The following is a 21,559-nucleotide window of genomic DNA, read 5'->3' as shown; positions in this document are numbered from 1 at the left end:
TGAAGCTAGACTTGACCTCGTGACCTCCAGATTGCTAGCGGCCACCCTACCGACTGAGCTATCCCGTCCCCCCTGAAAGTTGGGTTCCTATTGTAATTCGTTCGAAAAAAAAAATTGTTAAAATCAAAATTCATTTTTAAATGTTTTCGGGATTGACGGCAACTATCGAGTTCAAAAGTTTTGAAAAAAAACTGGAAAAATATACAAAAAAACTAATTTTTACTATTATTAATGTTCTTTTGATGTTTCCTAAACATTAGACAGTTGCAGATTCTGAACACACTCGGCAGTCGTCACTCCTGCCAATTTCGCTGAAACCTTTCACTAACAAATTACATTTTTTCTATTCCAGGCACCTCTGATATTTACTCTTCAAATATCACGGCTACACAAAGGTCTTACAACAACTTTGAGCCAACGGCATAGCAGCTGATTTTGAACATTGAGCACTGAACTACTTTTTTTTCGTTTATATTCCTATTTCTAATTTTGCAGCCCGGACTAACTAGATAATTTCATACATGGACAATATAATACGATCTGTGCTTATTTATTTTTGGTATCTTTTCTTCGACACATCACTCCCTGCTCAGACCTTTGCTCTTGTTGCAAACGCTCTCCATCTGTTCATTTTATTCCAAAAACCACTCCGGTCCAATGGAATTTTCAATTTTATGACTGCAATATGTATCTCTGACATTTTGAATTACATCTTATCGTTTCCCGATTCAGCAGACAATTATAAACACGATGTCTATCAGGCATACATATGGTTAGACACTCCAACGTGCCCGAGACTCGCATTAGGTTGGAATCTAATTGATATTCCAAATCAACTGTTGTCCACGTTCTACAGTATAACTCGAGTATACTCAATTTGGTTGGTTGTTGTAATGTCTTCTGTGAGAACATTAACAATATTAGACTTGAAATGGACTGAAAACACCAAATTTCATAATGGAACTTCTCGGAATCTTTTCAAAAATAAAGCTGTAGCTGCTCAAAAAATTGCTTAAAACTTGTTAAAATTATACATTTGACCGACTTGGCAATGTCCCAGCGGCTAGAATCTTTTTTTTTTGAAATCGCCGTCTACTTTAGTGTTTTAAAGTTAATAATCATGCGTTTTCAACTTGATTTAGGTACTTTAAGGTCAATGGACGGTCAGATTAGGTAACAAATTTTAGTGATTTCAGGACATTTTTTGAGCCGCCATAACTTGTGTTTTTTAAAGTTTTCAAGAAGTTTCATTATGAAATTCGGTGTTTTACAACAACTTTGAATATAATAAAGCATTCGACTACATCACCTTTAATTCACCTTCACGGAAAAGTAAAAATTCAAAGTATTTTCAGGTGTAAAGAGATCTCACCAGAATGGCAACGTAATGCACTACTTTTTTGTAACACTTGTGTCAAAAATTCTCATTTATACATTCGTTTATCTTGTCGATTTATACCATCACCTGAAACCTTCTAGTTCGAAAATGTTTGCGCACTTAAAAACTGACATAAAGTTATCACGAGTTTCAAAAAGAACTCTAGGATATAATATGAACACCCATCCAACCAAAGAACTGATTCCTTCAGACAACATGAATGTAATTGTAATCCATAATATCATTATTGATGTGTTATCCGAATTCTTGGATTCACTTTGCATCATATTAGCTCTTTTTTGTTTAATTTTCCTCAACTGAAAAATGAGGATGCCAGTGAGGAAAGGGTACATCAGTTCGCCTTATTGTCTTTCTATTATGCAATGTTCACAGTGAGAGCTGTGAATTCATTATCTCATATTGTGATTTGTGCGAAAATGGCGACCGTATACAGAGTGGAATTAAATCGTATTTTCTGTAAAAAGAAACCCATGTTTGTAAATAATGTTCGTCCTCTCCCCATCAGTTCGGCTACTTAGTGCCAGTTGCCCAAACGAGCATGCTTCAAAAGGGCGATTTGATAAGAAAGAAGCGTATTCTGGGCTCCTGGTGCATTTATATTGGCAGCATACAATTGTTTCGAGGAACTTTTTTTAGAATAAAAGAAAAAAGTTCTTTAGTGGTATTATTTTTCAGAAATAAATTCTCAGAGTTATATGAAATTACGTACACTTCATATCCCTCACTAACAAATTCGAATTTTGAGCTTTACTATCAAATATGCTACGACCATTTTTGCCGTGTTCGTTTTTATGCAATTTAAATTTTAGCAGATTCTTGAATCCAAGAAAGAAGCTTAAATAAAAATTGCAATTTATTTTAAAATTTGAAAAAAAAACTTGCAAGCCCTCCCAATCCACAGTTCACTCATCAAGTAATTGAAAATGCAATAGAAACCGTATTGGGATGCACCGAATTATCCATTTTACAAAATACAACTTTCACAAATTTTCGAAAATCAAATTCCGAATACAGTCTATGTACTTCACGCAAGTTACAGCTCAAATACGAAAGTTGAATAATCAGAGGTGTAGTCACAACATCAGCAATCGACATTTGTAATAGGAATCCCACTGCGAAGTCGAAGTTTGCTTGTGAAAAGAAAAATGGTAAAGTTGCCTGAAAATTTAAAACAGTGTGAATACAAGAAAGTTAGTAACATGAAGCACAAACCGATTTGACTAGGAAAACCAAACTGCACTGAAAGAAAATGTAGTTATGTAGGTACACATGCTGCTGAGAATGTTGCCGGCTATTTTTTCTCATATCCAATATGATAGGAATATAGATAAATGGAGTGAGCAAAGAAATTGCAATGTTTAAAAATAAAAACAATACCTGAATTAAGATTGTCAGACCAGATTCCAGAGGAGCCTGCACTTACCAAATAGCAAATAGAATAAACTTGCAGATTCCCCTCGCTAAAGTATGTAAAACCATGGGTTATATGTATTAAAACAGACAAGACATCTTTCGACATAAAAACCACATTGAAATCTCGAACATATTTGTGTAAAGATTGCTGAGAGTATGAGAATCGGAGTGGAAATCGGTATTTGAGATAATTCAAAATTGACAATAAAAACAATATCACATGAAATGTTTGTTGTAGAATATGAAGAGTATAAGTCGCAACCAGAAATGAAATAACAACAATACCAAGACCAATTCGACTATAATAGTTATGCACTTTGTATGATGCGCTTCTGGCTTCCCTAATACTTTGAAATGTAAGATTTTGCCGAGTTAGGCCATTTTGACTCGGTCACGGCCCGCATCAAACAACCGCGGTCGTGGCGGAGCTCAAATGGACAAATTCGTCAAAATCTTCCATTTCAATTTATGAGAAAAACCAGAAGCGCGTGACTTCCGGGAGCCATTAGAACTTTGAAACGTTAAATTTTCAACTGAGATTCCATTTTTTAAAGAGTACTTTTATAGGAACAAGTGGCCAATCCTGAAGCTGTATGTATTTTGAAAAATTGGAAACTTTTAGTGTTTGGTTTTCAAATTCTGAAAGAACACAAAATTTGCAACAAAAGGGCTAAAGAGATTTTTGAAAAAGTTAGTTCGAAGCCAGATATTAATTTTAAAAAATTGGAAAATCTACTAATTTTGTATATAAATGGTTGGCTTTAGTCAATCTCAAATTGTGCACTAAAAGGTATAACTGAATTTCCACTATTTCTGCTTGAACTCTGCGGTCTGCCAGTCTATTTTTCGTCTGTCAATCTATTTTTTCGTCTGTCAATCTATTTTTTCGTCTATCAATCTATATTTCATCTGTCAATCTATTTTTTCGTCTATCAATCTATATTTCATCTGTCAATCTATTTTTTCGTCTATCAATCTATATTTCATCTGTCAATCTATTTTTTCGTCTATCAATCTATATTTCATCTGTCAATCTAATTTTTTCGTCTGTCGATCTATTTTTCGTCTGTCGATCTATTTTTTCGTCTATCAATCTATTTTCTCGTCTATCAATCTATATTTCATCTGTCAATCTATTTTTTCGTCTGTCAATCTATATTTCATCTGTCAATCTATTTTTTCGTCTGTCAATCTATTTTTCGTCTGTCGATCTATTTTTTCGTCTGTCAATCTATTTTTTCGTCTATCAATCTATTTTTTCGTCTGTCAATCTATTTTTTCGTCTGTCAATCTATTTTTCGTCTATCAATCTATTTTTTCGTCTATCAATCTATATTTCATCTGTCAATCTATTTTTTCGTCTGTCAATCTATTTTTTCGTCTGTCAATCTATTTTTTCGTCTGTCAATCTATTTTTTCGTCTGTCAATCTATTTTCGTCTATCAATCTATTTTTTCGTCTATCAATCTATTTTTCGTCTGTCGATCTATTTTTCGTCTGTCAATCTATATTTCATCTGTCAATCTATTTTTTCGTCTGTCAATCTATTTTTCGTCTGTCGATCTATTTTTTCATCTATCAATCTATTTTTTCGTCTATCAATCTATATTTCATCTATCAATCTATTTTTTCGTCTGTCAATCTATTTTTTCATCTATCAATCTATTTTTTCGTCTATCAATCTATATTTCATCTATCAATCTATTTTTTCGTCTGTCAATCTATTTTTCGTCTGTCGATCTATTTTTTCGTCTATCAATCTATTTTTTCGTCTGTCAATCTATTTTTTCGTCTATCAATCTATTTTTTCGTCTATCAATCTATATTTCATCTGTCAATCTATTTTTTCGTCTGTCAATCTATATTTCATCTGTCAATCTATTTTTTCGTCTGTCAATCTATTTTTCGTCTGTCGATCTATTTTTTCGTCTGTCAATTTATATTTCATCTGTCGATCTATTTTTTCGTCTGTCAATCTATTTTTTCGTCTATCAATCTATTTTTTCGTCTATCAATCTATTTTTTCGTCTGTCAATCTATTTTATCGTCTGTCAATCTATTTTTCGTCTATCAATCTATTTTTTCGTCTGTCAATCTATTTTTTCGTCTGTCAATCTATTTTTTCGTCTATCAATCTATTTTTTCGTCTATCAATCTATATTTCATCTGTCAATCTATTTTTTCGTCTGTCAATCTATATTTCATCTGTCAATCTATTTTTTCGTCTATCAATCTATTTTTTCGTCTGTCAATCTATTTTTTCGTCTGTCGATCTATTTTTTCGTCTATCAATCTATTTTTCGTCTATCAATCTATATTTCATCTGTCAATCTATTTTTTCGTCTATCAATCTATTTTTCGTCTGTCGATCTATTTTTTCGTCTGTCAATTTATATTTCATCTGTCAATCTATTTTTTCGTCTGTCAATCTATTTTTCGTCTGTCGATCTATTTTTTCGTCTGTCAATCTATTTTTTCGTCTATCAATCTATTTTTTCGTCTATCAATCTATTTTTTCGTCTATCAATCTATTTTTTCATCTGTCATCTATATTTTCGTCTGTCGATCTATTTTTTCGTCTGTCAATCTATTTTTTCGTCTATCGATCTATTTTTCGTCTATCAATCTATATTTCGTCTGTCAATCTATTTTTTCGTCTATCAATCTATTTTTTCGTCGGTCGATCTATTTTTTCGTCTGTCAATCTATTTTTTCGTCTATCAATCTATTTTTTCGTCTGTCAATCTATTTTTTCGTCTGTCAATCTATTTTTTCGTCTATCAATCTATTTTTTCGTCTATCAATCTATTTTTTCGTCTATCAATCTATTTTTTCGTCTATCAATCTATTTTTTCGTCTATCAATCTATATTTCATCTGTCAATCTATTTTTTCGTCTGTCAATCTATATTTCATCTGTCAATCTATTTTTTCGTCTGTCAATCTATTTTTCGTCTGTCGATCTATTTTTTCGTCTGTCAATTTATATTTCATCTGTCAATCTATTTTTTCGTCTGTCAATCTATTTTTCGTCTGTCGATCTATTTTTTCGTCTGTCAATCTATTTTTTTCGTCTGAGGGAGGTCCTATAGAAGTTGGACGCACTGTATATGTATAAGAAAATTCCCAGTTTTTTCACTAACTTTCACATGTGGCAGTCGTAATGCGCGTATTGTTCTCGGTCCTTGATCGTGTTAAGTTCATTGTGCTCAATAAGGCATTATGCACACAAATTGACCGCTTATCTCGCCAAAAGTTGAAAGTGCCTAGCTCAGATTTGCAACTTCGGGGGCTTTGTAAAAACTCAAGTTGTACTTGTCACATATTTGCCAGGCTAGGCACGCCCTTATAACATCACCGATTTGTGACTTGTTCCGCATCACAAGAATCAACTAATCACCTGCATCATAAGAGTTAGTGTGAGTCTAAAATATGTGATGATAAGAACAATTTGACCTAGCGAAAAGCAACAAGACTCTATTCAAAAACGAATTGTCATCACTGGAACTAGAGAAATTTACTAAACACAGGTATAGTTTAACTGATAGCAATCAAAAATGACATCAACAAGGATCTTATGTTAGTATAAATTGAATGAGCATTGCGGGTTATGACAGAACTTTACAAAATGTTACTGAAATCTATTCCCTTGTTCTTCCTAGTTCACTACTCCCTTGCAAAAACTCCAATTTGCACTAATGGGTTCACGTTGGTCAACGGCAGATGTCTCCGCTACTTCCCCAATGCCAGAAACCACAGAGCTGCCGAGAATTCTTGCTTCTCATATGACGCTACTCTGGTTACTGTGAAAAATTCTATTGTAAGAAACTCTCAATGATCTCCATATCCTAGTTAACTTGAGTTACAGGACAATCGAGCAGTATCAACATTCGTCGGGAATGCGGCCAGCTCGATTTGGATGGGCTTGTTTTGCTTCAATATGGATGTTACCAATTGCTTGTGGGATGATGGGAATGGCACCGCACAAGGGTATAATAACTTTATGAATGGTAGATACTAGATTAGGAATTTGTTGAGAAATGTGATATTTTAGGTTCTCCGCAAATCGAGTCTGGAAAGTGCGTGTATATAAGTCTCATGGGGTCCAGCTCTGGAAGATGGTATAGTGGAAATTGCGATCTTGATTCGAGGCCATTTGTCTGCGAACTTCCAATTACATTTGAAGGTATTTTCAATTTCAGTTTTTCTTTAGAAATACACAAAATTTATTAACATGGAGCGCGATACATTTCTCAATTTGCACACCATCCGCGCTCCAGGAGTATCAATTTTTAGAATACACTCGGTTCAGTCAGGACGAGCTTCTTCTAAAAATGGGACCACTTTCCCGACCCTCGTAACAACTTGATACCTCGCGTGTAGGTGAAACTTCCATGAATCATCACTTCTTTCAGACGACTGCTCCAACAACTACAACGGCTTCTGCTACTCCTACAACCCACCAGCCTCCTTTGTGAGAGCTCAGCAAAATTGTGAGAACCAATGCGGAAGCATTGTGTCAATCCTGTCCCCCAATGAAAACCGTTATGTCGGGGCTCTTTTCCCCAGATACGAGTCTAACGACATGATTATCGGTGCCACCTGGACCACTAAAGACACCTATTCTTGGTTTGACGGGTCCCCGTGGAACTTTAACCAAATCAATCCAGCGTCTCCAAAAAAGAACTGTCTTGCCATGGTAACTTCCCTCAATGATGCAAGTGCATCAGGATCTTGGTACCCAATTGTTTGTTACTCTGCCTATGGATACCTTTGCAAGAGACCTGCAGGCGTTCAATGCCCCCAGTACCCACCGGTTACAGTAACCCCGGCTCCCTCGAATCCATCTGGTTGCAATAGTACAATTATGTCCTTCGGAACTATCACATCACCAAATTTTCCGATGAATTACAACAATATAACATCGTGCAACTATCTACTCACTACACTCGGATCCTACAATGTCATGTTAAAGTTCAACAAATTCTATACTGATATGAAAAACGACTTTGTAACTTTATACGACGGAGATTCGACTAAAAGTCCAGTGATTGCAAAGTACAGTGGATACTACGAATGGCCTTTCTTCAACGTGTCGACTGGAAATTCAATGCTCGTAACATTCCGATCGAATAGCACTTTTGGTTATTATGGTTTCACTGCTATTGCTTCGTCATACGTGCATCATGACTGATAAGATTGTTTGCTTGACAAATCATAAATTATTTCATTTCTGACTTGAACAAGAGCACATAAATAGGGGCGTAAAAATTTAATTTATGTACAGAGTAATTTTTTTCAAACTATAAATTGTTACCACCCGCGACACAGTATAGATTCAAGGTGTTCATATTCACGATGTAGTTAATATTATTTTATCCGAATGGCATTTAAAGGTTGTATGTCATATGGCTAGATTTTTTAAATTTTTTCAACAATTTTTTTTACAAAAAGTGGAAAAGTGAAAAAGTTTAAAGGGTTAAAGTTATTTTGTTTTTTTTTTTGAGAAAAAAACTACTCTGGACTAAAAACTGTACGTTTACAACTTTTTTAATGCCAGAAAAAAATTCACTGACCAATTTTCCAATTTGCACTGACCAATTAGTTTTTACCTGTAAGCTTGTCCGAGGAACACATACAATATTTTTTATGTTAACAATAAGGATTTAATCCGAAAACGTACCGAAACAGTATTTACTGTTAGGTTTTTTATTTTGAACTTCAATTCTATGAAAACACAAGGCTAAGCTGAGAAACCTATGAAAAACTTCCAAAAAACTTCTCGCCAATTATTGCCCACTCTGTAAACATTGGTTTTTTTCTATGTTGCTTCATCGATTTCGTTTGTTAATTTAAAAATAATTCATGAACGGTGAAATACAAAATACGAAATTATGAAGTTATTCATTGTCCCAAACATGGGTCAATACCAATTGGTTTGAGATTGATTGCAGCAATCGGTTGGCCGTAGAGTGGCAGGAATTGTCGCAGCTGATCCAAATAGAGAACCTCCTTCTTTTTTTTACCGTCTTCCAAATGTTTCTTGATGATCTCGTTGACAGCCGCTCGGTCTTCGCTTTTTCCATGGACAATGACAGCAAGCTTCCTCCGTTCTGCAGCACCCTTGCGGATTTTTCTGTAAAAAACATCGTCCCAAAAGCATCATTGCAAATGCTCACTTATCGAAGAGTGCAATAACATCTTCTTTTTTGATAGTTTTCAGAAGTTCTACATCTTCTTCAATTCGTGTGAAATTATACTGTCGGCACTCAATCTCATCCCAGAATTTTTTGAATCTGCAGCTCAGCGTCTTTGGTTTTTCTTCAAGTTGAGCAATCAAACCCGAAACTCGATTTTCAAACTCTTCTTGTGGCATCTCAACAATCTCCTTACGAACAGACTCCAGAAATGCTTCAATGCGCTCAAGAACGTGATCAACGCTTTTTGGTCCTTGAACAAGGATCTGGAGAGCAACAGTTCCGCAGTTAAAGTGTGTTCTAGTCCAAACAATATAACCTGAAAATTTGTACCTGTTAGAAAAACCAACAATTTTTCTCACCCAATGACTCTTTAGTTCTGAGAGTATCGAAAGCCGGCTCGGTGATGAGATTCTTGATAAGTCCAATAACAGCATTGTCGTACGTATTCTGAACACCAATTTGGTATGTCACCTGCACGCAACCCACGTCATGAGTTGTTTGAAGATGTCTGTAGATGTACTCATCACCGTTGTTCAACTGTATCTCGCGACGTAGGATGTGCTCGTTGCGGAATAATGGACGAGAACTCGGCGCAGCGGATTTGAGAATATCAATGAGATCTTTCGACAGCTGAATTGTCTCCTTCTCGGTAGAATTTCCGTAAACCAACAGTTCCAGATGGAAAGCTTGAAGCATCTCTTTTCCAAATCGTTGAACATCTTCCAATTTCACGCTCTCACAAACCGCAAGCAGTTGTTGTTTGCTCCATTCTTTATCGACGACAAGAAGTTCCGTGTAGTGTTGACTGAGCACATATGGTTGAGAAAAAGCGTGATTTGTCAAATCTCTCTTAAGGGAGTCGAACAGAACGTCAAAACGAGTCTGATCAATTTTGAAATTGAACAGACGTTTTGTCAGATGTTTTGAGAACAGCGCTTGTTTCTCGGCGTATCCAGATACCTGGAAATGTACATTGTTTTTGATATGGAACCATGTAAAGCAGGGCTGGGCGGCAAACGATTTTTTTCCGGCAAATCGACAAATTGCCGGAATCGAAAAAGTCCGGCAAATCGGCAAACCAACAAATTGCCGATTTGCCAGAATGACAGCAGTTGCTATAAATTTGATTTTGCTTATTTTTTTTTTGGAAATTTCAGAATTTCAATTTTAATCGGCAAAACTGTGCGCATCCTATGAATGATCCTACATATATCTTGAAAGTAAATAAATTCTATGAAATATCTAAATAAAATGGGAAAAATTTTCAAAAAGTCACAGTTTTAAGTGTTTCCGTTTTAAAAAATTCCCTCTAAACACTTCCCGCAATGTCGCAAATTGCCGGAATTGAAATTTCGTCAAATCGGCAAGTTGCCAAAATTGAAAATTTCCGGCACATTCGGCGAATCGGAAAATAGCCGGAATTAATAGCTTACGGCAAATTGTGCAAACCGGCAAAATGCCAGAATTGAAAATTTTTAGCGAACGGCCAAAAGCCAGAACTGAAAACATCCGGCAAATTTGGCAGACATTGCCGGAGTTGAAAGTTTCCTGCAAACCGGCAAACCGGCGAATTTGCCGGAATTGGAAAAAAACCAGAACTGAAAACTTCCGGCATATCGGCAAACTGGCAAATTGCAAACCGGCAAACCCCTGATGCAAAGGTTAGGTTCATACAAAAAGCTTACCCGCATCTGTACACCAAAGAAGCTCGACTCAAGCTCATAGTTCAAGCCAGCCACTTTAGCACTGTAAGATTCTTCGGCGAGACTATCCTGAAAACATTTTCAAATCAAGCTTTCTGTCTGAATTCGTAGAATCTTACGCTGAGGCACCTCAACCAAAGCCTGGAAAGCAAAGTCATTCTAGGACTTTGAGAAACAATTGGAGTTGTCAAAGCAAGTTTCGTCTCCTGTTTTGGCATTTTGTACTCGTCGTCCTGTTTAAACCAAACTCTGCTCCATTCGTCATCATTAATCAGTCGAGGATGGTCACTTTTTACCAATTCACGTGGCTTCTGATCAAACTTTGTGGCAATGTATTGGTTTTTTTCGGGCAGGTGGAGTGCATGGTGGCTGGTTTTCAGAGCTTCTTCATACTTTTGCATAGTTTCAGAACTGATACGAGTGACTTTTATTTCAGTTCCATAAACTGGTTCATTCGTATTACCTTCTTGTCCCTTGAATTTTTGAGATACAACTTGAATTTTCATGTTTGAAGGAATGAGCATACTAAGAAGCTCCTTGATACGTACGGGCTCGTAATTAGTAAGAAGATGGGGCGAAGATAGAACATGCTTGAATGGAATGCGTTGAAGCCTTGCAGCCACACAGCTTGCCATTGCCATAGGCTGTTCCTTGTCTTTGAATCGGAATGTGACTGCACGGAGCTCTGCCAACTCTTCATGAACCCATTGCTTAGGACCAGATGACTGCATCATTCCGATGTAGTTAAACATAAGTTGGATGATTTCATCCACATGTTCAAGACCTTCCGTGCTCAATTCAATTCCCACCTGGAAATTTCCAAAACCAGCGGCTTGTACCACATAGCCTGATTGCAAAGAGACCACCCAACCAAGTCTTTTAAGCTCGGAGAGCAAAGATCCATGCCCTTCGTGTCCAATGAGGTGAGCTGGAAACTGACATCATGAATAGTGTTTGAAAACAATTCTCTTACAAATATAATGCTCCGGTTGAGAGAGAAATTCGCCGGTGAGGTCAGGGAATGGAAAACTAATAGATATCTGTCGGGTGTCCTTGATCGGAACTACATCAATTCTCTTGCCCAGTTGCTCAGGACCGAATGGAAACTCTTTCCAAATTTGACGCTCCAATTTCTTATTATCGATGGCAGCAAATTCAAATGTTCCCAAGTATGACTCAAGAACATCCAGGGATTCTTTTCCAATGATGCAGCACGTCATTCTGTAATTTTTCGTAGACAATAAGTTTGTATGCATTTAAAATACTCACATATTGGAGCTGTACCACTTTTTGTGAAATTGAAGAAGAGCATCGCGTGGTTCGATTCCTTGCTTTCGAGCATCTTCCAACAGAGTCTTCTTGTTCCCTGTTCCGAACTTTCCGTAATCATGCCCAGGTTTTGCGCACGAACGATGAACTTGAAGGAATCTCCAAGCATCGTTATTCAAATTATTCGAGTGCTCAGAATCAACGGCGCATACTTCTCGCTCCGTAGCACTTTCCGTGAACTGTGGCGACAAAAAGAACTGAACAAACCGGTCCAGTGCACCGGGAAGTTGATCCGGTTTCACTTCGAAGAAATAGTTGGTGTGATCCGTTGCAGTATTCGCGTTGGCGCGACCAGCGTGCGCCGTTAGAAACTTGAAATATTCGTTTTCCGACGGATATTTGGCAGTTCCTAGGAATAGCATATGCTCGCAAAAATGGGCAAGTCCTGGAAGTTCCCAGGGATCCATAAGATGTCCAACATTTACATCCAAGGCAGCTGCTGATTTGTCAGTTGTTGGGTCAGAGACCAAAAGAACTCGGATGCCATTGGTAAGTTCCAGACCACGATACTGAAATTTATAAAAATTAAGATAGCGCAGCCAGCCAGCAAATGTTGTTAGATTTGAGAAAAATTGGGAAAATATATTGAATTTTTTCATTTTCATAAATGTTTCAAATTGATTTCAATTAAAAGTAACTTACTTCTCTTTCATCCTGTGCTCCTTTTAGAATAAACTCGTGCCTTTCGAGAACAACATTTTTATTCGCATCGGTCATTTTTAGAAGAGAGGTTAAATCTTTGGGATAAACTGGCAAGTTAAACCTACAATGAAACTGATTTTGTAGACTAAATTACTTTGCTCAGTGTTAACCGAACTCTAGTGGCTTTGAGAGTGAAAAAAGGAACTAAAGTTTCATCAAGTTGTATCTCAATGTTTACTTTTCTTGCTCACAACAGAACCCCGTCTGTGTTCCGTGGAAAAGGCAAACAAAAGGTATACCAATCGAACGTTTATGTTACTGGCTACCTTTACTACTTTGCCTACCTTGCCCACCTTGCCTACCTTGCCTACCTTGCCTACCTTGCCTACCTTGCCTACCTTGCCTACCTTGCCTACCTTGCCTACATTGCCTACCTTGCATACCTTGCCCACTTTGCTTACCTTGCCTACCTTGCCTACCTTGCCTACCTTGCCTACCTTGCCTACCTTGCCTACCTTGCCTTCCTTACCTTCCTTGCCTTCCTTGCCTACCTTATTTTGTTATTCTGAAATGGAACAAATGGCGTGGAAAATATTATCTTTATTAAAAATTTCAAAATTGTCCAAAATCATATCTGAGTCTGAATTCGAGAACTACGAGTTACAGCGGGAATCGCATTTTTTCTACAAGAAAACAATTCTCGAGTTGCTCTTTTGTATTGTGAGGAAAAAAAGTAGCACATCAGAAAGTGTGAAGTTCCGTTGAGAATTGATAGGAGAGTGAAGAACATTGACAGCTTTTCAATAATAAATCTAAAAAAAAAGGTTTATAAGTAGGCATATACGTAGGCATGTAGGTATGTAGGTATGTAGGTATGTAGGTTTGTAGGTATGTAGGTATGTAGGTATGTAGGTATGTAGGTATGTAGGTATGTAGGTTTGTAGGTATGTAGGTATGTAGGTATGTAGGTATGTAGGTATGTAGGTTTGTAGGTATGTAGGTATGTAGGTATGTAGGTATGTAGGTATGTAGGTATGTAGGTATGTAGGTATGTAGATATGTAGGTATGTAGGTATGTTGGTATGTAGGTATGTAGGTTCGTTGGTATGTAAGTATGTAGGTATGTAGGTATGTAGGTTTGTAGGTATGTAGGTATGTAGGTATGTAGGTATGTAGGTATGTAGGTATGTAGGTTTGTAGGTATGTAGGTATGTAGGTATGTAGGTATGTAGGTATGTAGGTATGTAGGTATGTAGGTATGTAGGTATGTAGGTATGTAGGTATGTAGGTATGTAGATTTGTAGCCACATTCCTATAAACTCACGAAAGTCCAGCTGACATGAAGACAATATACTTTCCAATATACAAAACTCCATGAAAAGCTGTTGCAATGAAAAATGCGATAGTCATAATTGAAACCAATTGAGTAGACTTATAGTTTTCATCAATTTTCCGTGAACTCGATTTTCTCAGTTTTCTCAATTCAACGACCAAAACAATAGTTGCAATTGGAAGTAGAATCGATGGAATTATTTTGAAAAATATTCCTTCCACCAAAAACATAATTTTAGTTGTCACAATTCCAGCTTTTCCAGATAATTCGGTCAATTCAGTTGAATACCAAAGCTGGCTGTAATTAGGCGGAAATCCATCACAATCCTTGGGTGGGACCCATTTGAAATTCTTTCGAATTTTAGTTTGTGCATAGTCCAAGTACCAAAATGGGAGAATAGTAGGGGCTAAAACAAGTACTATGGTTTTTCCAATAGCTGATAGATTTTTTTCTCTGAAAAATTTTGAAACTTTTTTAGGTGCTGGACTCCTACCTCGCTTTCAGTGGATATTTGACAACAAATACCCGAAAAATTGCCATCGTGACTCCAAACCAGACTGAGAGATACTGCGAACTAGTTGAAATTGAAAAGAAAATGTTTCCCAATAATAATTCTAGGTAAGTTGTTGGAGATAAACTGGAACGTGGAAAATTACCAATTTTTCCAAAATTTTTATTCAAAACTTAAATTTTTATTGGATTTTATTGCTAATGGAATAAATTTTGTCGGGAGATATTCGAAAATTTAAAATATTAACTTAAAATTTAATTTGTTTGATTTGCGGTTCAACTCTAATTTAAATTTTTAATTGCATTTTGATGCAAAATTCAAATTTTCATTTTTAAAAAACATTTGGACCTAAAAAATTAGGCGCAAAACTATTTCTTTTCAAAATCTTGTTACAAAACTTGGGGTTTTTTTTCAGTTTTGGAACTTAAATTTTTTTAGTTTCTTCTAAAAATTGGTCAAACTAATTAAATATAACTTTTTCAATTTTTTCCCGATTTTGTAAAAAAATTTAAACGGCTGATTTTGCCATCGGGCATTTGATTTTTTTGTTGCAATTTGGAAAAAAAAATTTAACAATTTTTTTAAATATGTCTAATTTGTTGCAAAATTATTTAGGGTTTTCACTTTGAAAGAAATTTGAAACAATTATCCAGGAATTAAAATTTAAAATTTTTAAAACAACTTACCAACGAACCGGAGTGCGCATTTTTCGTATTTCTGCATAATACTCAAGTGACACATTAAAAACAAAGCTTGCCGTCCTCAACAGATCACAAACACCAATACCAATCAGAAAAGGATTTATTGAAGTTTTTCGCATAATTTTTTGACAGAGTATCACTATATGAAGAGTATTTGCAATGAGCCCAACAATGGCAATAATGTAGTTTAAAACTCCAATATACTGTGTAAGATTTCTGGAAATAATGTAAAGTGTTTAAAAAATTTTATTTAAATTAAAACTAACACAAGAGTCATATAAATTGTAACCCAAAATCCTCTGTAATTTTCCTGTATATCATTAAATTCATAAGCATAATAATATTCAAACAATGCTTGGTCAGTAGGTTTATCACTCATTTTTAAGATGAACAATTCAGAAATGTGATCTGAAAAATGGGAATGTTCCTATGTTTTATACCTCTGCGAGTTCTACGGAAAATAACCTTCCTGGAATCTTGAGTGCTTGTTGTTGAGGAAACTAGAAAAACAAGACAAATTGGATAAACCAAAACCAGAAATTAAATATTCGCCTCAATTTTTGATCAGATTTTTTTGTTTTTTGGCATTTATTACAGGCTTACATGGCACCTAGACAATTGAATCTAGGAAGTTGTTATTCAATTAAAAATTTTATGGTTTTTGAGTATAAGTTCATAAATTTTATCCAAGAATTAAAATTGTTGGTTGCTAAAAATTTTTAAAAAACGCGTCAATTATACAAAATAAGTCCCAAAAGTTTTTCGGTTAGCAGAGTTTAAGATGACTTCAATTATCTAAAAAAAAATGTAATAAAACGTGTAACAATATATTAATTTTGGGTACGGTAACCCTCCAAGCGTTGGCTCTTTTTTGCACACTCTCTACGAATAGGGATCGCAAACACATCCACTTTGAACATATACTTTAGTGCCAATTGAATTTCGTCGTTAGTTGTCATTCTGGCCAATTTGGCCTTTTCTCTTATATAATTCTGAAAAATTAAAAAATGAATTTTAAAAAAGATTTGAAAAAGTTAAGGCTCCCAGTTAAGTGAGGCGCGAAATGCGCACGCGCGCCGCTGTGTTTGCAATGAAGTGCGAGAAGTGGTTTTTTAGAAGCGGCCGACAGGTCCGGGGTCCGGGGCCGGGGTTCTCGCGCCCACAGGAAACCCATTATTTCAACAATTTTTATGTGATCAAGAAAAGTGAGGAAAAAATATAATGTCTGTAATTTTTCAAACTTTATTTTTACGAACTAAAAAAATTAGGTGATCGAAAATGCAATAGGAACTACATTAGGGTGCACAGAATTATCCGCTTTACAAAATATAACTTTTAAAAACTTGTGGAGATCAAATGTCGAGTATAGGTTAATCACTTCGTGTATATTACATCTCAAGTACGATAGCTGAATTATCAGTGGTGTAGTGATAACATCATCCACTGGTATATACAATGTCACTACCGTTACAAAGCTGTTCGTGTTGGATCCAATGACAAGCGGTACGGGGATCTGAAAAATCGGGGTCTCTCTGAAGCTCTGAAGTATATTTTTAAATACCAATTTAAAAAATAACACCAGAAAGCTCTGAATAAAAATGTAATTTTGTAGATAAATGTGTTGTTGAGAATGTAGATGTTGATTTTTGTTTATATCAATCATAATAGGAATGTAAATGAATGGAGTAAGCACAGAAATTACAAAGTTGAAAAAAACAAATGATATCTGAAAGAGAATATTTTAGTCGGGTACTTGTGTATTATACCCCCTCATTTTTTGAATTATTACTATAAAACGTAATGTCCATTTTCCTGTTCACTGCTCTCTCTCTCTTATTATTAGAAAAAAAAATCTTAAATTAAATTTGATAGAGGTGGAAAAGGGTTTTCAGATTTTTTCCAAAAATATAATTTTTCACAAAACATCGGAATAGTTTCCCTATCTTGAAAAAAAACCTTGTCAAAGTACTAAAAAAATTTTGAAGCTATGCTACGACCCTGCAATCGAAGGGAAAATGCACGTAAAATGTTTGACCGCCGCTGAGATTTATGTGTTGACCAAAATTTTTTGACACTCTGTCATAATGCCTAGACTTACAATATAACATACTATAAAGCATTCGAAAATGTCATCATTTAAATACTTTAATTCATCAAGCCAAAATGATGTGCCAAACACAGCATCCTTTAAAATAATACATAAAGTAAAACGCGGCAAATACTTATGTATAGAAGTCTGTGAATTCATGAAATGAAACGAAAAAATATATTTGAGAGAATTGAATACTGCCAATAAAAACAATATAACGTGAAATGTTTGTTGTAGAATATGAAGAATGTAAAATAAAATAATAAACAACAAAATAAAAGTGGCAATAAAGTAGTCACTGAAATAAGAAAATTGTATTTCTTGTAAAACAAACGAAAGATTATCTGTTGTCTGTCGACTGGCGCTATAATTCCCAATTTTCAGCTGTCGGCTGTCTAGGCCAGCAGAAATTAATTGTTTTTAATTTTATTGCTTGGGAATTTTTGAAAAGTTCACGAAAAGAGTTAGATGCATTCGAAATCAACATATAAAAACAAAACACACACAACCGTTAGTCCCACTTCAAAACAAAACAGAATAAAATAATTTTGTCCCATTTCAACCTGGTATTTTTGAATTTAATTCCATCAGATATGGTATTAAAAGTCTCGCAGTGCAAGACAATTAGAAACAATGAAACCAGAACAATGATAAACATGAAATACGACAATTTGACCATTCGGCAAAAAAGTTGAACAATGAGTAAATCCTGAATTTAATTACCGGAAGAACTTCTAAAGATTTTTACTCGCATGCAAGAACTTAAAATCCGAAAGAAAAACTTACTTTTTCTCTGTGTCGGTTCAAATTGTGCACATAAATATAAAAAGGAAGAGTTGAATAAGACACGATACAGATAAATATCAATATTAATTCAGATGAAATATACATTAAATCGGGAATATAAGTGAAATCAAGTGTGGCATTCATAATAATATGTGTAAAGATTGAGTTGTCTTCTAATGCTCATTTGCATTATTAAGGCGGTTGCGAGAAATTAAACAGGTGAAAATTGTGGAAAACTTGTCTGGGTTTTAATTGAAATAGAGCCTTGTTTTTTCAATGAAAATCTTACTTTCAAACATCCATAACATTTCGCTCTGATGTTTTGCAGGAAACTTTTTTAAACATTTTTGAAGCTAATCAGAAAATTTTTAGTAATTGGTAAAATTGTACTCTGAACAGTGCTAATTTTGCACATGGCTTTCTGAAAATTATTGAATATTACTTGACTTATGTTATGGTCATTCAGTTAATGAAAGGTTAAAAAAATAAATTGCATTGTGGAATTAATTAGACAGTGTAAGTTAGATCTTGTTTTTATCGAAAAATTGTCAAAAACTTTTAAGATTCAAAACTTTAATTTTCATTTGGATTTTGAATTAATTTGAAGTAAAAATTGGTTAATCAAAAATTAACATTCTTTTTGACTTTTTCTTCAAATTACAGACAAAAATACACTGAAAACATGGAAAATCGGTGAAAAATAAGAAAACATTAAAATTAAAATGTGCACCATCGAACAAATCCAATTGGCGGAAGTTCAAGTCGGAATTAGGCAAAAACTTAGATTTTTCAATTTTCAAAAATCATATAAAATTTAGAAAATTTTTTAAAATTTTTTAAATCATGATATTCGGTCATTTTGGTACCATAGACGTGTTTAAAGCAATTTCCCTACTGGCGCTACTCCACCTTTAAATAAAAACACAGAAATGTTATTAGATGCTCTCATACTGTTCTCTTCAAAAAAAGTATTTTCTACATCCGATTTCCACAAAACTTGTTTTCCACTTAACCGCCTCGCAATAACTGAGTGCATTCTCACTTTTCCCAGAAAATGTGCACACGGCAATTTGATTTTAAATAATTGATTTGTGGAACAGCGAATGGGGTCTATATTTTCACACAAAACGTGAAAAACATTATTTCGCCATGTCGAACATGTCAAACTATCAATATTCTGACAGCAAGTTTGATGCTGATGAATCTAACAACTTTTTGGTTTCATTCGAAGTTTTTGTCGGTAAATTAGAACAGTATATCGATCTAGCGAGTGTTGTGATTTCCGTCGTTGGATTTTTCACTAATATATTCCATTTAGCAGTTCTGACGAGAAAATCGATAAGAAACTCTTCAGTTTTCATATTTTTAATTGGAATCGCAATTTGTGATCTTGTTAGGATGATCTCCATTATAGTTTCGAAATCACCAATATTCTATCGAGTGTTATTATCATTGTTTATTGATTCTACTTGGTAAGTTGTTGTAATTAGTTGAGGTTAATCAGAGTGTTGGGAATCTTGCGACCCCCGCCGTTACTTATCGCTGCGAGACCCTTCGGAACTCCAGACATCCTCCGCGGCAAGATCTTTTGTAGTGGAACACTTTGTTGACGACTACCGCTGCGAGCCTTTTTGCTGCTTAGACTTTTCGCTGCAAGACCTTAAGTGATGGAATCCTTTGCTGCAAGACCATTCACTTCATTGAGACCCTTCATTGAGAAAATATGCCTTTCTCGCTGTGGAAACCTTCTCTGCGATTAGCTATTGCTTCGAGACCCACTGCCCCCCCCCCCCCCCCCCTCCCCCCCCGCAGTGGGACCCTTGCGGTCCCCCTTGTAGTAAGATCCCTAGAAGCCGAACCTTTCGCTGCATGACCCTATCACGCAAGACCCTGCGAGACCTTGTGTGGGGAGCTATTGGGAAACCAAATTCCATATTTCAGCTTTACCCCAAGGTCGTACCTGGCCATGATTTTCGATCTAATTTCTAATATTTTGGAAATCATTTCTCTGGATTTATCAGTTTGGCTGGCTGTTTTTATGACTATTTTCCGAGTTCTTGTGATCCGATATCCTTTCAATAAACGGTAAATTTGTTGTAATGTAATTGGAAGTTCCAATTTTGTTCCAGAATCAGCTCACTCGTCACTTCAAAATCCGGTCTGTGCACAGTTATCCCATTATCCATAATTATTTTTCCATTTGGATTGCTATACTATTTCCAAGTTACTATTCGCCCAGTTTCTATTTGGAAACCTTCTTCAGATTGTCTAGGATTCCAGTCAAACTTCTTTCAAATTAATTATAAATTCTCGGCAACTGAGTTATCTGGTGTTTTGGGAACTGATACAATTGAAACTATGATACACGTCGATGGAGTATTATTTAAATTAATTCCATCTATAGTTCTTTTGGTTGCCACTTCAGTTTTGGTTTTTGAAATTCGAAAACACAAGAAAACAATATGGGCACAACGAAACAAGAGTAACAAGGATTGGACTACAAAATTAGTTTTCTTTGTCACTTTCACATTTCTCATTGCAATTGTTCCACAAGGAATTGCGTATATTATCATGTTCAAAATGGCCGAAATTCCTATTCTAAGGTATTTCGAAAGTTAGACAAAACAAAAATTGTTTCATATTTTACAGAATTATAGCTATGAGTTTGCCATCTGTATTTTCATTTCTATCAGTTGTCAATGGAACGATTCACTTTTTAATATTCTATTTTATGTCGTCCGAGTATCGGATGACTGCAAAACATATGTGCTTATTTTGGAAGCCAGAAAATTCAGTTTCGGTGATTAATATTTCGATTTCGGGAAATAAAAATCCGAACAAGACTTTGAAAAAATAATATTTGGTTTTATACAGTGCGTGCAACTTCTATAGCGCCCCCCTATTTTTTCGCGTTTCACGCCATTCTGATTTTTTTCTTGGAAAAAGGACAATGCCATTCGATTTCAAATGTCAAAAAACCCCTTGTCCAAAATTTTCAAGAAAAAATAACAAAATTTGATGTGACTAGGTCAAAAAATCGTAAAAACGGCCGTGCAACTTCTATAGCGCCCCCTCTGAATTTTGATATTTTTTACAAGAAAACCCCATTTTTTGACATTTCTAGACACAGCAAGATAACAAAACGGAGTCAATTTGATTCAGATATCATAGTGATCAATTCTCGGCAGAAATATTATACGTGGAGATTCTTAGGATCCCGTAATTGTCCTGAAACACTCCATTTTGTGTTAGAGGCTCATTCTCGGCTCCCAGCGGTGGGATCGACTCCAAAACTGACCAAGATGTTCTGAGACACTCATGGAGACATGTTTGAAAGATTTTTTACAAATCGACGGAGTTTTAGGTTGTATGAAACTTGTACCAGATTGCACTATTTGTCCTTCTGTGTCCAGAAGTGGAATTAAATCAATTAAAACATCATAATTTGTTAGCT

General features: G+C 35.3%; 5 protein-coding genes and 2 pseudogenes across 7 annotated transcripts; 3 read left to right on the top strand and 4 right to left on the bottom strand.

Annotated features, from left to right (window-relative positions):
* The first annotated feature begins 521 nt into the window (after positions 1-521).
* On the top strand, positions 522-1,895 carry Y70C5C.8 (annotated as a pseudogene). Its single transcript has 2 exons — positions 522-902; positions 1,356-1,895. Coding segments are annotated over exons 1-2 (921 nt in total).
* Positions 1,896-2,308: 413 nt separating this feature from the next.
* On the bottom strand, positions 2,309-3,110 carry srz-98 (annotated as a pseudogene). The gene is made up of 3 exons: positions 2,820-3,110; positions 2,612-2,773; positions 2,309-2,557 (listed from the first exon to the last, which is right to left on the bottom strand). Coding segments are annotated over exons 1-3 (702 nt in total).
* Positions 3,111-6,437: 3,327 nt separating this feature from the next.
* clec-9 (C-type LECtin) lies at positions 6,438-8,043 on the top strand. Its single transcript, NM_074826.5, has 4 exons — positions 6,438-6,631; positions 6,680-6,821; positions 6,866-6,997; positions 7,227-8,043. The coding sequence occupies exons 1-4, from the start codon at positions 6,440-6,442 to the stop codon at positions 8,003-8,005; spliced, it is 1,245 nt and encodes a 414-aa protein (NP_507227.2). The 5' UTR covers positions 6,438-6,439; the 3' UTR covers positions 8,006-8,043.
* Positions 8,044-8,656: 613 nt separating this feature from the next.
* Positions 8,657-12,878, bottom strand: Y70C5C.1 (Insulin-degrading enzyme). Its single transcript, NM_074825.6, has 8 exons — positions 12,686-12,878; positions 11,984-12,552; positions 11,688-11,935; positions 10,834-11,642; positions 10,697-10,783; positions 9,371-9,971; positions 8,991-9,327; positions 8,657-8,947 (listed from the first exon to the last, which is right to left on the bottom strand). The coding sequence occupies exons 1-8, from the start codon at positions 12,758-12,760 to the stop codon at positions 8,716-8,718; spliced, it is 2,958 nt and encodes a 985-aa protein (NP_507226.2). The 5' UTR covers positions 12,761-12,878; the 3' UTR covers positions 8,657-8,715.
* Positions 12,879-13,313: 435 nt separating this feature from the next.
* On the bottom strand, positions 13,314-15,609 carry srw-41 (G-protein coupled receptors family 1 profile domain-containing protein; the record flags this gene model as incomplete). The annotated part of the gene is made up of 5 exons (NM_001028627.1): positions 13,314-13,497; positions 14,010-14,471; positions 14,512-14,655; positions 15,216-15,446; positions 15,497-15,609. 5 exons carry the CDS (start codon positions 15,607-15,609, stop codon positions 13,314-13,316), a joined length of 1,134 nt encoding a protein of 377 aa, NP_001023798.1.
* An 885-nt stretch (positions 15,610-16,494) lies between these two features.
* Positions 16,495-18,249, bottom strand: srz-101 (Serpentine Receptor, class Z; the record flags this gene model as incomplete). Its single annotated transcript, NM_001356773.1, has 5 exons — positions 16,495-16,743; positions 16,792-16,956; positions 17,329-17,617; positions 17,883-18,028; positions 18,106-18,249. The coding sequence occupies 5 exons, from the start codon at positions 18,247-18,249 to the stop codon at positions 16,495-16,497; spliced, it is 993 nt and encodes a 330-aa protein (NP_001343594.1).
* A 1,005-nt stretch (positions 18,250-19,254) lies between these two features.
* On the top strand, positions 19,255-20,962 carry srw-42 (G-protein coupled receptors family 1 profile domain-containing protein; the record flags this gene model as incomplete). Its single annotated transcript, NM_001028628.1, has 4 exons — positions 19,255-19,577; positions 20,047-20,190; positions 20,235-20,708; positions 20,755-20,962. 4 exons carry the CDS (start codon positions 19,255-19,257, stop codon positions 20,960-20,962), a joined length of 1,149 nt encoding a protein of 382 aa, NP_001023799.1.
* Between the last annotated feature and the right edge of the window lie 597 nt (positions 20,963-21,559).

This window comes from Caenorhabditis elegans, chromosome V (genome assembly GCF_000002985.6).
Source record: "Caenorhabditis elegans chromosome V".
Lineage (NCBI taxonomy): Eukaryota > Metazoa > Nematoda > Chromadorea > Rhabditida > Rhabditidae > Caenorhabditis > Caenorhabditis elegans.
The sequence above is the reverse complement of the archived record's forward strand: the minus strand, read 5'-3'. Positions and strand labels throughout refer to the sequence as shown.